The following is a 16,402-nucleotide window of genomic DNA, read 5'->3' on the forward strand; positions in this document are numbered from 1 at the left end:
CGCCACTCTAGCCAGAGTGGGTGAAGTTCCCCCGGACAAACTCCTGCCACGAGTTTGGCAGCCGAAGCGCTACTTTAAGGTTGCTGGGAGGAACAGGTCTCTGCCACAGACCTGGCTCTAGGGACCTCTGCCACAGGCCTAGTACTTGGATGAGCTGAATGAATTGAGCTAATCCTCCCAGTAGATTAAGTCAGGGTCAACGGGTGACAGTTGAAGTGTACCTGTCAATGTCCCGGTCACCAGATCCCGATGGTTCGTTCAAGCCCCTCAGATAACCTGCCTCTGGGTTCTCCTTGAGCCAATCCCCCACCGTTCAGCACATAGCTTGGGATCTCTTCAATAGAGCCAGAGACCCAGCGAGTCACTGGGGCCCCTTTCAGCAACATGGAACTCCGCGTAGCATGCGACCCCGGCCTGGTAGGCCATATCGCCGGGGTCTGTTGGATGCGCACACCCTAAAGGTGGGTGCCGCACCTGGAACCCGTGAAGAACAAACAAAAATGGCGTCTGCCACAGATATACTCTCCCCCAGCATGCCCTGCAAGGGAAAACCCCTCTAATTGGCTGCTGGGGAAAAGCGGCTCTGCCAGAAACCCTCTAGCGCCAACTGTCTTCCAGGGGTGGGATCGGCACCCCTGGAGCGCAGACTGACCTACAGGACAGTTCAGGGATGACAGCAGCCCAAATTTAACAAATTATGAATGTGAGCAAAATAACTCTCCCATTCCCTACTTACTTTAGCGTAGTGCCCATACTGAAAGTAAGGGGGCGCTACATAGATTTTTATTTTCTATGGCTATTTATAAGAAATGTCAGGCATCATTATAGTCATCAGATGTGAATATCGGTGTGAGAAAGTAAACAAATAAATTGGCTTTGCCTTTGAAAGTAGGAGGTCGTTTCCATTATTTTTTGGGCTTGTGTAGACGAGCTGTAGATTCAGAAGAGATTTAAATGTAATATATTTTTTCAGATGCCATCTTTTCTGCCTTGATTTTCCCTCCAGTTGTTAGAAAAAGTTGCTTCAAGCCACTTCTTAGTTGCACCAAGCTGCTTAAAGACACTTCTGTATTTTATAGAAAAACAGAAAAACTAGCCCTAATAGTGACAAATGAGCACATAATATACAGAGACTGATAATTCTAAAACAAATTATTTAAAAAAAAAAAAAGTTTATGTTGTGTTAATAAAGATTATAGAAACATAGTATATAGGTTATACTAACCTGAAGAAAATTGTTTATACACGGTTGGTCAAGGTAGTGATGGTATAAGTTTTAACTCATCAGTAGTGAAAATCATTGATATAGATTCAAAATATGGAGTATACAGGCAATAGTCACCAGCATTCCCTATTTCACCTTATGTTTGTTTGAGGCCGGGTTCACACCATCTTCGCATGCAGCTCACAGCAGGGGTCCAGTGTGTCCCCGTTCACTGTTTCAGGTCTGATTTCAGCCCGATTTTTGGCTAAATTCGGACCTGAAACAGACCAAAAGAAGCAGAGGGCTGTACAAATTTGTAGCGGAGATATGTGAACCAGCTCCATAGAGAGCCGGTCAAAATCTCCTGCTGTTGCTTATGGGATGTGGGGAACCTGCATCTAATTCGCAATAGTGTAAACCCACCCTAAACAATTATACACCACCCAAAAAAATATACAGATCATACTTACCTGAAAAAATAGTTTATATACTGTTGATCAAGGTCACTGAAAAAAAGAAGAAATAAAATGAGACGGCGGTCACAAAAATGCTGAGTTATATATTGTTTGGATGCAGTGCTTTGCCATGCCATAATTATGTAATGTAAAAAAGTAATAAGCAAAAAGCAGAACTGCCCTTGGCAAGTACATATATTTCCTCACACCATTGTGTTGTATCCTTTGTTACTATTGAAGTATAATCCACACAGTTTAAGAATGTTTATTATTTAAGCATGCTCCTCAGAGAAGGAACAAAGACAGTTGCCGTTTCCATTGTTAAGCAATCCCAAATTCAATATAGCACAAAGTCCTGAGAGACACAGAATTACTAAGTACATTTATATTTAGTTACCATTATTCAAGTATACTACCTTAGCAAACTTGACTTCTGAGATTTCTGGAATACTCTGTAGCATCCTGGATAAAAAGATTGCAGAACGTGTATTATTATTATTATTATTATCATCTTTAATGTATAAAACTTCAGTCAAGCATTAAATGGGGGAAGGTTAGACCTATGGCAGGTTGTCATGGGCATCTGTGCCCTCAATGGGGAGATGTAACGTCACTATTAGTTCTGGTGGCAACTGTCCTCAGAGAAAGTGAGCAATGCAAAGTATTCACTGCAACAGTAGTGAAGGGATTTCTTCCAATGGTGACACATGTTGTCTGGGTTCCATTAACAACTGTCAAAAGTGGGATTTTCAGGAGATTTAAACATTTTTTTTTTGAAGTTATACTCTAATGTAAGAAGATAGCGAAATCTGAAGAAGGGGGTTAGCTAAAATCCAGTATTAAGCCTCATATTACACACAATTAGGTAGATTCAGTAAGAGTTAGGCCGGCGTATCAGTAGATAAGCCAACCTAACTCCGAATCTACGCCGACTTATGTTTAAGTGTATTCTCAAACAGAGATATGCTTAAACATATCTAAGATACAACGGCTTGCGCCGTCCTATCTTAGGTTGCAATATTGAGGCTGGCCGCTAGGTGGCGCTTCCATTGCGGTCGGCGTAGAATATGTAAATTAGTAGATACGCCGATTCACGAACGTACGCCCGGCCGCCGCAGTACATTTACGCTGTTTCCGTAAGGCATTATCAGGCCTAAAGTTATTCCATCTATTAGATGGAATAGTAATGTTAAAGTATGGCCGCCGTTCCCGCTTCGAGATTCAAAATTTTTACGTCGTTTGCGTAAGTCGTCCGCGAATATCGATTTACGTCGTTTACGTCGAAATCAATAGGCCCGTGCGGCGTACTTAGCCGCAATGCACACTGGGATATGTAGGCGCCCGGCACATGCGCAGTTTAAAAAAAACTTCAAAAACGTAAGGTCAAGCACCATTAACATAAAACACGCCCCCTTACACACATTTGAATTAGGCGCCCTTACACCCGCCCGCTTTAGGCTACGCCGCCGTAACTTAGCAGGCAAGTACATTGTGAATCATGTACTTGCCTAGCTAACTTACGGCGTCGTACCCTAAACACGCTAAGCTACGCCGCCGCAAGTTTAGGCAAATGTACCTGAATCTACCCAATTACGAATATCGGATGAATGGTCGTCTTTTTTTTTTTTTTTTGCATGCTAGTCTCATATCTAAAATTAAGAGGTTACTAAGAAGTAATGTATTGTATTGTCTTGTATTGTATTGTAATGTATTGTTTCGTTTCCGAGCATGCGTGGACTTGGTCTTCAGATTTTTTTCGATCGAATACTATACTGAATAGAATGAAAATCTTTTTTTTTTTTGTTATTGCATGAGAAAAAAATAAATAAATAGCGTTTGTCCCTTCGGATAATTTTTCATCAACTGTAGTGATCAGCCCTTAAAAGCTGAATTTAAGTGAGAACATTATCGTACGATTGTTTCGAAAGCTTTATTTTTTGTCCGATTATCGTGTTCTAAAACATATGCATAACAGCCAACCCCATAGAATGATCTCTAGCAATACCCTATATTAGGGTTTGGTTATAGTTGACATGAAATAAGATGGAAAAAAATTTGCAAGCGGCAAAGTGTTAAGACGTATTAGAATTCATGTTGGATATATATTTGGTAACTTTGGTTAGTCTAAAATACTATAGCTGAAATACATTATATGTAAATATTTCACTGCATTTAGCAATTAAAATTTCCCAAGACAAAAAATTTCAAAAGCAGTTTCTCTAGTTAGATGAAAAAACCAACGTTAGACCTATCGGTAACGGTATTTCTATGAACCTTCCAGGACGGCACCCGAGAGATGATGGCTCCTCCTGCAGGAAACACAATCACATGACAGTTTAAAAGGCCCCGCCCTTCCCCTTGCTCCTCAGTATGCAATAGAGTAATCCTGAACTGGTTCACAAGGGACGTAGTCCTTATAGGTACTTACCTTTTTTCCCTCCACATAGGGTGGGAAGTAGGCCTGCCGTCCTGGAAGGTTCATAGAAATACCGTTACCGGTAGGTCTAACGTTGGTTTTCTCTTACCACCTTCCAGGACGGCACCCGAGAGGATAATTGAGTAATAAACACAGGCCTACCTTCAGGGTGGGACCACAGCTTGTAGCACCTTTCGACCAAAGGCTAAGTCTTGCTGTGACAACATTTCCACACGGTAGTGCTTCAGGAATGTATGATGGCTGGACCAGGTGGCCGCACTGCGGATTTGTTCCCAGGAGGCCCCTGCTTTCTCAGCCCAGGAAGTTGCTATGGCTCTGGTAGAGTGAGCCTTGATCTTTTTGGGAGCTGTTGCTCCAGTACATACATAGGCTTTGGATATTGCTTCTCTAATCCATCTTGAGACTGAGGCTTTTGATGCCTGCAGTCCCTTCCTGGGCCCAGCGTGTAGAACTAGTAGGTGGTTAGATCTTCTAAAACTTTTAGTTCTCTCTAGATAAATGAGAAGACACCTTCTCACGTCTAACAAATTAAATTTCTTTTCTTTTTTGTTCTTTGGTTCAGAACAAAAGGACGGCAATATTATGTCTTGCGTCCTATGAAATAGGGATGCCACCTTCGGCAGGTACAGGGGGTCTGCTCTGAGGGTGATCCTATCTGGCTGTACCCTCAGGAAGGGTTCTTTCATGGATAGCGCCTGCAAATCCCCTACCCTCCTGGCCGAAGTAATGGCTAACAAAAAAGTCAACTTTAAGGTTAGAAACTTAAGGGGAACCTCTTCCAGAGGTTCGAATGGGTGTATAGATAACGCCTCTAACACCCTAGTTAAGTCCCAAGGCGGACAATTATATTTTTGGACTGGAGAAATTCTTTCTCTAGCTAACAAAAAACGTTTTATAAGGTCCTCTTTCGCCAATCTTTTATCCAGATAGACTGAAAGAGCCGTTATTTGGACCCGAAGGGTACTAACTTTTAATCCTAAATCTACCCCATCCTGGAGGAAGTCCAGGATAACCGGGATAGAAGTTGAAGCTACCTGTCTTTCCTTACGCCAGGAACAGAAGGTCTTCCATACCTTTTGGTAAATCTTTTGAGTTACTGGTTTTCTGCTCATGAGAAGGGTATCTATGACCCTCTCTGAGCAGCCTTTGCGTTCTAGAATCTGGCGCTCACTAACCAGGCTGCTAGCTGGAAGAATTCCGGCTTTGGATGGAGTACTGGGCCCTGCCTGAGGAGATCTGCCCTGTACGGGAGCTTTAGAGGCTCCACCATTGCCATGGCTCTTAGGTTTGCGAACCAAGTTCTTTTTGGCCACCATGGTGCTATCAGAAGAATCTGGCCTGGGGACCTGCTGAGTTTCTGAAGAACTCGCGGAATGAGCGCTACCGGCGGGAAGGCATAGGCCAGCCCGAAGCGCCAGGTCTGGGATAGCGCATCCAGACCTTCCGACTGTAGTTCCCAGGAAATCGAGAAATACCTTTCTACCTTCCTGTTTAGTCTGTTGGCAAACAAGTCTATTTCCGGTTCCCCGAAATACTGGACTAGGTGTTGAAACACCTCTGGGTTCAGTTCCCATTCCTCCTCCCTCAACTTGTGACGGCTGAGGAAGTCTGCTTCTATATTGCTTGTCCCCTTTATGTATATGGCTGAGATAGAGAGTACTCTTTCTTCTGCCCAGGTTAGGATTTCCCTGGAAAGTTCTAGTAGGGGACTGGACCTGGTCCCTCCCTGGTGACCTAGGTACGCTACTACTGTAGAGTTGTCTGAGCTTACTTGGACTTCTCTGCCTCTGATGTCTTCCTGGAAGGCTATTAAGGCTTCCCCCACTGCTCTGAGTTCTCTGTAATTGGATGACCTGCGAGCTAGTGAGCTGTCCCATTGCCCCTGCGCTTTTTTCCCCTCCAGGTGGGCGCCCCACCCCCAGGAACTGGCATCCGTGGTAACCTTCACTGGGTTCCACTGAGCCCACGGTCGCCCTCCCCTCGGGTTTTGGGGAGATGTCCACCACTCCAGGGAGGACAGAACCTGGGGGGTGAGTAGTATATCCTGATCTAAGGACTCTTTCCTTTTGTCCCATGAGGACAGGAAGAAGAAGTGTAATGCCCTTGCATGAAGCTGAGCCCAAACCACCGCTGGGATGCTTGCTGACATCAGGCCTAGAACTCTCAGAACATTCCGTCTGGAGAGTTTGGGGTTTTTGATAAGGTTCCCGACTGCTGAGGCTAGTTTTAAAACTTTTTCTTCTGGTAAGAAGAGTCTCTGCTGCCTGGTGTCCACTACGTATCCCAGGAAGGTCTTGACCTGTTCTGGGTTGAGGGAGGATTTTTCTATGTTGATTATCCACCCTAGGCTCTCTAGGAGTGCCATTGCTTTGTTGGCATCCAGCGTGACTTGGGCGGCTGATTTTCCTGAAATCAGCAAGTCGTCTAAATAAGGTATAAGGGATATGCCCTGAAGGTGTAGGTATGCCACCGCTTCTGCTAGGACTTTTGTAAAAATCCTTGGGCTGGAGGTTAGCCCGAATGGTAGTGCTCTGAACTGCCAGTGGAAGGTTTCTCCTTCCACAACGACCACAAACCTCAGATATACCTGGTGATCCACGTGGATTGGCACGTGGAGATAGGCATCTTTGAGATCTAGGGTCACCAAGAAGGCCTCCTTCATGAGGTTCTTTCTTACCGAATAAATACTTTCCATAGCAAACTTTTTGTATTCCAGAAACTTGTTCAGGTTTCTCAAGTTTACTATTAGACGGTATCTCCCGGAGGGTTTCCGTACTACGAAAATATGGGAATAAAATCCCTGGTACTGCTGAGCTTTTGGTACTGGTACTACCACTAGTTGTTTGGCTAAGTCCTGTATGCCCTCCAAGAGGGCAGACCTTTTCAGGGTATCCCTGGGAAGGTGAGTAATGGTGATCATGGTGGGGGGTGTAGCCAGAAATTCTAGGCGATAGCCTTTTTGAATTATTTGGCAGATGTAATGACTGTTCGAAATTTTCTCCCATAGGGGAAGGAATTGAGATAGTCGACCCCCCACTCTGACTACGTCGTCACTTGGACGGTTTGTCGCTGGGTTTTGGAGGAGGGAAAAGGAGGTTGTTCTTCCTGTTCCCTTTGCCAAAGTTCCAACGCCTAAAAGGTTCCTTTTTGGCTTTTTGTCTACCCTGCCCCTGGGGGCCTCGAAAAGTTTTCCTGAAACCTTCTTTTTTGGGTTTAACTGGGAATTTTTTACCTTTTTCTGATGACCTAGCCAGGACATCATCCAGGTCTTTCCCAAACAACAAGGAACCTTGAAAGGGGATGCCACAGAGTTTTCCCTTGGATGTAGCATCTCCTTCCCAGGCCTTGATCCAAACTGCCCTCCTAGTAGAGTTAATGAGGGCTGCTGTCTTGGCTGTTGCCCTTGCAGATTCCGTAGCTGCATCTGCTAGGTAAGCAATCGCCTTCCTTACCACTGTAAGTGACTCAACTACCTCCTCCGCCTCTGAATTCTGGGCGAGGTGGTCGGTGAGTGTCTCTACCCAAACATCTGTATTCCTAGCTACACATGCTGCTGCTAAGGCTGGGCTTAGTGCTGCCGCATTGGCCTCCCAGGCTTTCCTAAGGAGAGACTCTGCTCTACGGTCCATCACATCCTTGATGTTACCTGTATCCTCAAAGGAGAGATCAGACAATTTAGTGACTTGCGACAAAGCCGCATCAAGTCTAGGAAGCTTAAAAAAGACTTCCTCATCTTCCTGGGAGAAGGGGAACCTTCTTTTCCAGGTTTTTTGTTTGATTATTCTCCTTTCAGGGTCTCTCCACTCCTGAAGGACTAACTCCTTGAGGGATTTGTGCAGGGGGAATACTTTAGATTGAGCGTCACTCAGGCCCCTATAAACTTTATCCTGTGCTGAGGTAGGTTTAGGGGTCTCAGGAATTTCCTCTGTGGCGTAGATAGCCTGGAGGAGACTCTCTAGATCTTCTACAGCAAAGAGGTGTTTTCTTGGAAGTGTGTCCTCCTGAGACTGACTAATGGAGTCTCCATCTACCTCCCCTGAGCTGTGCCTAGACCTAGGTAGACTGGCTACCTCACTCTCTTCACCATCTGCTTCCCCCAAAGGGGGATTTTGTGAAGGTGTAAAGAAAACACTTGGGCCCTTAGAAAAGGGGGTCTCCTGAGAGGAAGTGCCTTCCTTAGGGGTAAGTTCCTCTGTTTCAGTCTGTGCCGACTGCCCGGCTGCCTCCCGAAAGGCTTTAACTGTTGCTAACATTTCTGTTTGCATGGATGAGAGAAAACTCTTCATCATGGCAGCAGCCTCCTTTCCCGCCAGTATATTAATACATTTGTAGCAGAAAGGTTTTGTGTAGGACTTGGGGAGCTTCTCTCTACAATTCCCACATTTTTTAGAGGAACTATGCCCTGTAGCGGAGGGAGACTGAGCTGAGGCCTCCTGGGGTCCGCTGGGGGTTTCTGCAAGACATGAAATATACATTTAAATTGTCTTTTTTCCCCCAAGACTGCTGGCTGTACTGGGGAGGGGAGGAAGTGGACGAGAAGGGACCAGATCCTGCTCCGGTCGTTCCCTAAAAGTTTGGGAACTCTCACCACTTCCCCCCTCCCTTTCCAGGGGGATTGGTACTTACCGCCCCCCGACCTGGATCTGCCAGCGGTCGTGTCGGTCTTTCCGTCCTCTTCCATGAGGAGGGTGACTCGGTCCTGGCTGTCGGTACTCCTGTACTGGTCACCGCAAGCCGACCCGTCCACCACCCACGCTGTCTCCTCGCTCCACTGGGAACTTCCGGGTTACGCCGTCCGGAACCGCCCACTTCCTGTGATGCAGTTCCTGTCTCAGAATGAGGCCTGGAGCGCGGCGTTTTTACGTCTGGAGACCCGGGAAAACGGCGATTCGAATGGTGGTGGATTCGATAGCACGCAGTGATGGCTCACCTCCCCGCAGCTCAGAGCACTGGTGCTTCCATAGGGCGACCTGTGAGTTTGGACCGAAGTCTACAGGTAAGTTCAGCCCTCCCCGGCCTCCCTTAAACCTGTCTCACAGGGGTACCTTCGACCCTCCCCGGTCTCTAGGTTTCCATAAACAAAACAAACGTGTCGCTGTGTTGGAGAAACACAATCAATACTGAGGAGCAAGGGGAAGGGCGGGGCCTTTTAAACTGTCATGTGATTGTGTTTCCTGCAGGAGGAGCCATCATCTCTCGGGTGCCGTCCTGGAAGGTGGTAAGAGAAAATATTTTTTTTTTTTTTACAAAAACCCCTGATTATATCAGGATATCTATTCACAAACACTTGGACACAATTAGCTAGATTCATAGACGTTTACGCCAGTGTATCAGTAGATACGCCGTCGTAACTCTGAATCTACGCCGTCGTAAATTTAAGCGTATTCTGGAAACCAGATACGCTTAAATTAGGCTAAGATACGAGCAGCGTAAGTCTCCTACGCCGTCGTATCTTAGGGTGCATATTTACGCTGGCCGCTAGGTGCCGCTTCTGTCGATTTCGGCGTAGAATAAGCAAATGAGCTAGATACGCCGATTCACGAACGTACGTGCGCCTGTCGCAAATAGTTACGTCGTTTACGTAAGAGATACGCCGGCGTAAAGATAAAGCTGCTCCCTAGGTGGCGCAGCCCATGCAAGGTATGGACGTCGGAACAGGCCTATCTTTTTACGTTGTTTGCGTAAGTCGTACGCGAATAGGGCTGTGCGTAAGTTACGTTCACGTTGTAGGCAGTGTTCGACGTATCTTAGGCATTCTATCCGACGCATGCGCACTAGGAACGGCGCATGCGTCAATCACGTCGGGTCATTAACATAAAACACGCCCCCCTGTTCATCATTTGAATTAGGCGCGCTTATGCCGGCCCTTTTACGCTACGCCGCCGTAACTTAGGAGGCAAGTGCTTTGTGAATACAGCACTTGCCTCTCTGACTTACGGCGTAGCGTATATGCGATACGCTACGCCGCCTCAAAATTAAGCCCGTCCATCTGAATCTGGCTAAATGGGTGACTGGGTATAGACTACAAACCTGCAAATATAGGATGGTGGTCTTCAGTGATAGAATGGCAGTTACCCAATAAGTCTCCTACCAATAGCAAATTGGGGAGGCACAGAAGAGGCTTTTCTGGTTAAAAAGAAAACATGCATCTTGCGGTGTCTGCTTTTAGACTTTACATTTAAATATTTAACATGGGGAACGGATTCACTTTAATTCTGATGGTTAGTTACTTTCAGCCAAGTTTAATGTTATGTTATGTACCATCAGGTGCACGTACCTGAACAAACTAGATGAATCACAGCCCAAAAATAACCGTCTCTATCAAACTGTAAAGAAAACAAAGATAATACAGTGTATATACAATATTTAGGAAAATGTATAATCTTTTGAAAGCTGAATTCCAGACAAACCGGTAAATACAAAGCTGAACTATATATAGATGACAATTGATATGCAACACCTTTCAGTCCTTACTTGTCAATTTTCTTTTCCTGTGAAATCCACAAAAAATGAGCATCAGTCAGTCATTTTAGTAGTCCATAATAATTTAATGTTGATAAACTTAGGTTCACGGGAAGAGAAGATGAAAAGATTTCCAACATGTTTTAAGGGCCAAACCCTCTTATCAGGGCTCAAAATGTAAAAAAAATAAAAAATAAAGTCCACTAGTATTATAACCACTTAAGACCCGGACCAATATGCAGGTTAAGGACCTTGCCCCTTTTTGCAATTCGGCACTGCGTCGCTTTAACCGACAATTGCGCGGTCGTGCGACGTGGCTAGCAAACAAAAATTGGCGTCCTTTTTTTCCCACAAATAGAGCCTTCTTTTGGTGTTGTTATTTGATCACCTCTGCGGATTTTATTTTTTGCGCTATAAACAAAAATAGAGCGACAATTTTGAAAAAAATGCAATATTTTTAACTTTTTGCTATAATAAATATCCCCAAAAAAGATATAAAAAAAAAATTTTCTTTCTTCAGTTTAGGCCGATACGTATTCTACCTATTTTTGGTAAAAAAAAATTGCAATAAGCGTTTAACGATTGGTTTGCACAAAATTTATAGCGTTTACAAAATAGGGGATAGTTTTATGGCATTTTTATTAATAATTTTTTTTTACAACTAATGGCGGCGATCATCGATTTTTTTCGTGACTGCGACATTATGGCGGACACATTGGACAATTTTGACACATTTTTGGGACCATTGTCATTTTCACAGCAAAAAGTGCTATAAAAATGCATCGATTACTGTGAAAATGACAATTGCAGTTTAGGAGTTAACCACTAGGGGGCGCTGTAGGGGTTTAGTGTGACCTCATGTGCGTTTCTAACTGTAGGGGGCGGGGCTGGACGTGTGACGTCATTGATCGTCTTTCCCTATATCAGGGAAGAGACGATCAATGACACTGCCACTGTGAAGAACGGGGAAGGTGTGTTTACACACACACACACACACACACACACACACCTCTCCCCTGTTTCTTCAGCTCCTGTGACCGTTCGCGGGACACCGGCGGCGATCGGGTCCCGGGGCCGCGGAGCTTCGGACCCACGGCTGGGCTCTTAAAGGCAACGTACATGTACGTGCCTGTGCCCAGCCGTGCCATTCTGCCGACGTATATATGCAGGAGGCGGTCCTTAAGTGGTTAAAATATTTTGGTCATGTATAGATCATGCGCTTGAGAAACTCTGGAAAGGTTTATCAAATTATGATCATCAATACTCCCTCTCCAATTTGGAACGTCTTTTTAGCTTTTAGAATCCTCTAGGAATTTTTTTTTTACCCATTTGAACTCAGATGAAGGGGGCTTGTTTGGCCCCCCAAAATATGTGTGATACCTTTCATCTTCCCATTGTCCAAATTTTAATCAAAAAATTATTGACATATAAAGCATTGACGATTTGCCGACGTCATTTGAAGCATGCGCAATGGGATACGTCCACGGACGGCGCATGCGCCGTTCAATCGAAACGTCATTTACGTGGGGTCACACTTAATATACATAAAAAAACACGCCCACAGCTTCAACATTTGAATTAGGTGGGCTTACGCCGGCCCCAATACGCTACGCCGCCGTAACTTCGGGGGGGCAAAATCTTTGAGAATACCATACTCGCCTCTCAAAGTTACGGCGGCATAGCGTATAGGAGATGCGCTACGCCCGCCTAAAGGTATGTGAATCTAGCCCCATATTGTCAAAAGTATTGTGACACCTGCCTTTACATGAACATTATTGGTATCCCAGTCTTAGTTCATAGGGTTCAACATTGAGTTATCCCAGCCTTTGCAGCTATAACAGCTTCATCTCTTCTGGGAAGGCTGTCCACAAGGTTTAGGAGTGTGTCTATGGGAATGTTTGACTATTTCTTCCAGAAGTGCATTTGTGAGGTCAGGCACTGATGTGGACAAGAAGGCCTGGCTCGTAATTTCCGCTCTAACTCATCCCAAAGGTGTTCTGTTGGGTTGAGATCAGGACTCTTTGCAGGCCAGTCAAGTTCCTCCACCCCAAACTCGCTCATCCATGTCTTTATGTACTTTGACTGGTGTACAGGTTTGAATCATTTTGGCGGGGGAGGGGAGGATTATGGTGTGGGGTTGTTTTTCAGGGGTTGGGCTTGGCCCCTTAGTTCCAGTTAAGGGAACTCTTAAGGCGTCAGTATACCAAGACATTTTGGACAATTTCATGCTCTCAACTTTGTGGGAACAGTTTGGGGATGGCCCCTTCCTGTTCCAACGTGACCCAAGCAAGGTCCATAAAGACATGGATGAGAGAGTCTGGGGAGGAGAAACTTGACTGGCTTGCACAGAGTCCTGACCTCAATCCTTTGGGATGAACTGGAGCGGAGACTGCGAACCAGGCCTTTTTGTTCTGTGCACAGTGATCAGGGTGAAGGGGCTGGTGCTAGTAGTCAATCTCTGGAATGAAGTTCTACTGATAGGTGGTTGCTGGTTCTCCGTGCAACTTAGGGTATAGGTGTCCCCTTACCTTAACGCTGTATGGGGGGGTGTAAAGAGGGATGCTCGATAGTGTAGTATTTAAAACATTTATTGGAATCATCAGCAATAATAAAAAAAACAGGTACTCACAATGTGAAGTATCAGACAGGCATATAAAAACTAGGGTTGTCCCGATACCGATACTAGTATCGGTATCGGGACCGATTCCGAGTATTTGCGGGAGTACTTGTACTCCCGCAAATACCCTCGATGCCAGATCCGATACCAACCTACCCCGCCGCCGTTACGCCGCATCCCTGCTGCCGTCTCCGCCGACTGGTTAATACGCGCGGGGAACATCACAGCTTTCATTTGAATAGCTGTAATGATTCGCGCCGCGCATAGACACTCCCCCTTGCTCGGGTGAACTGTCCAATCCCAAGCAAGGGGGAGTGTCTATACGCAGCGCGGCGTGAATCATTACAGCTATTCAAATGAAAGCTGTGATGTTCCCCGCGCGTATTAACCAGTCGGCGGCAGCGGGGATGCGGCAGGATGCAGGTAAGGGGGACATGGCTGCATATGGGGGACATGGTTGGATATGGGGGGGGGGACATGGCTGCATATGGGGGGAGACATGGCTGCATATGGGGGGAGACATGGCTGCATATGGGGGGAGACATGGCTGCATATGGGGGGAGACATGGCTGCATATGGGGGGAGACATGGCTGCATATGGGGGGAGACATGGCTGCATATGGGGGGAGACATGGCTGCATATGGGGGGAGACATGGCTGCATATGGGGGGGAGACATGGCTGCATATGGGGGGAGACATGGCTGCATATGGGGGGAGACATGGCTGCATATGGGGGGGGACATGGCTGCATATGGGGGGAGACATGGGGGGGGACATGGCTGCATATGGGGGGGGGACATGGCTGCATATGGGGGGGGGACATGGCTGCATATGGGGGGGGGGACATGGCTGGATATTGGGGGGGGGGACATGGCTGGATATGGGGGGGGGACATGGCTGCATAGGGAGGGACATGGCTGCATCTGTGGGGGGACATGGCTGCATCTGTGGGGGGACATGGCTGCATTTGTGGGGGGACATGGCTGCATTTGTGGGGGGACATGGCTGCATTTGTGGGGGGACACATTTAAAAAAAAGTATCGGTATCGGCGAGTACTTGAAAAAAAGTATCGGTACTTGTACTCGGTCCTAAAAAAGTGGTATCAGGAAAACCCTAATAAAAACGAGTCGCAAACTCATCCAATAGCACTTCCCGTGCCCTGCGTTCCCACACGTGTTTGTTACAGTCACGTAACTTCCCCTTATTATTGCTGCAGATTCCAATAAATGTTTTAAATACTACACTATCGAGCATCCCTCTTTACATCCCCCCATGCCCCAATGTGAGGCCATCTGATACAGATACATCAGGGACACTTAAAGGGGACTTTGATGCCAAAGTAAAGATACATACCAGCAGAGCCCGAGACGTCAGCAGCCACCAGGAGATTGAAAGACACACTCATATGCTGTTACCTTACAGCGTTAAGGTAAGGGGACTCCTATGCCCTAAGTTGCACGGAGAACCAGCAACCACCTATCGGTAGCACTCCATACCAGAGATTGACTACTAGCACCAGCACCTTCACCCTGATCACTGCACACACAGCCATCCATCCAGCTTGCACCTTATGGACATTATCTGCACTGCGTTTTTTTTTTATTAATTTGTATTTCATTTTATGGAATTTTAGTTTGAATATATTTATTTATGCTTGCACATGTCACATGATGATGCCATTTTAACCACTTAAGCCCTGCACCATATTGCTGGTCAAAGACCAGAGCACTTTTTTGCGATTCGGCACTGCGTCGATTTAACTGACAATTGCGCGGTCGTGCGACGTGGCTCCCAAACAAAATTTGCGTCCTTTTTTTCCCACAAATAGAGCTTTCTTTTGGTGTTATTTAATCACCTCTGCGGTTTTTATTTTTTGCGCTATAAACAAAAATAGAGCGAGAATTTTGAAAACAATTAATATTTTTTACTTTAAATATCCCCCAAAAATATATAAAAAAAAAAATTTTTCCTCAGTTTAGGCCGATATGTATTCTTCTACATATTTTTCGTAAAAAAAAATTATTGGTTTGCGCAAAAGTTATAGCGTTTACAAAATAGAGGGTAGTTTTATGGCATTTTTATTAATATTTTTTTTTTACTAGTAATGGCGGCGATCAGCGATTATTTTTCGGTACTGCGACATTATGGCGGACACTTCGGACGCTTTTGACACATTTTTGGGGCCATTGGCATTTTTATAGCGATCAGTGCTATAAAAATGTATTGATTACTATAAAAATGCCACTGGCAGTGAAGGGGTTAACACTAGGGGCGGGGAATGGGTTAAGTATGTTCCCTGGGTGTTTTTTCTAACTGTAGGGGGGGTGGCCTCACTAGGGGAAATGACTGATCGCTGTTCATACATTGTATGAACAGACGGTCAGGCATTTCTCCCCTGACAGGACCGGGAGCTGTGTGTTTACACACACAGCTCCCGGTCCTCGCTCTGTAACGAGCAATCGCGGGTGCCCGGCGGCGATCGCGCCCGCCGGGCACGTGCACGGGAGTCAGGGATGAGCAGGGGGCGCACGCCCCTATTGGCTGCTGAGCGAGGTGACGTATAGCTACGTTCTCTCGCCCAACAGAGCCGATCTGCCGCCGTAAAACTGCGGCGGCTGGTCGGCAAGCAGTTAAAGATTTTATGAGTTTATTCTCACATTTATTTTGTGGTACACTTTTCACAGTATTTGGACACTTTATCAGTCCATTGTTTATACTGTCGCAGCTGATTGTTTATATTTTATTGTTGCTATTTTCACCATTCATTTATTGCCTTTCAAGTGTGCCTGTCACGTGAGCACATTTGCACGTTATCACCTATTTACGCACAGCGCAGCACTACTTCTACATTTATACTTACCTGGGTCTTGATACTACCTTCAGTGCTTGCTGCAGTACCCCACCTTTTAGACTTGCGCGGCAATATCTTATTACTTTATAGTGTAAATGTTATTTTTCCTTATACTGTGAACATAAAGAAATTACTGGCACAATAATAACAATTTATTGCCAATAAACCGCAGTACTTACAATGCTCTTATTAGTGTAAATCTGCAAGGTATTGTTTAAGCTAATATTTAAACAGACAATTTACAGCAAGGCAATTTGCCTGATTTTCTATAAAGGACCCCCCAGTAGCAGAACATGCAGCTGGGATAATTACCACTTCATACAGCTCATTAGGCAAACCGGCTGCATTCTAATAGAGACTTTAGATACAAAGCG

The 16,402-nt window shown here is 45.6% G+C and overlaps 1 protein-coding gene across 1 annotated transcript in view; it reads right to left on the reverse strand.

Annotated features, from left to right (window-relative positions):
• Window positions 1–16,402, reverse strand: part of TMEM241 (transmembrane protein 241) — a 179,371-nt gene that overhangs the window by 94,054 nt on the left and 68,915 nt on the right. Inside the window, exons 8-10 of the mRNA XM_040354068.1 lie at window positions 10,374–10,422; window positions 2,076–2,121; window positions 1,675–1,710 (exon numbers count right to left, since the gene is read on the reverse strand). Of these exons, the coding sequence (XP_040210002.1) occupies window positions 1,675–1,710; window positions 2,076–2,121; window positions 10,374–10,422 (131 nt within the window). The remainder of the gene's footprint in view (window positions 1–1,674; window positions 1,711–2,075; window positions 2,122–10,373; window positions 10,423–16,402) is intronic.

This window comes from Rana temporaria, chromosome 5 (assembly GCF_905171775.1).
Source record: "Rana temporaria chromosome 5, aRanTem1.1, whole genome shotgun sequence".
NCBI lineage: Eukaryota > Metazoa > Chordata > Amphibia > Anura > Ranidae > Rana > Rana temporaria.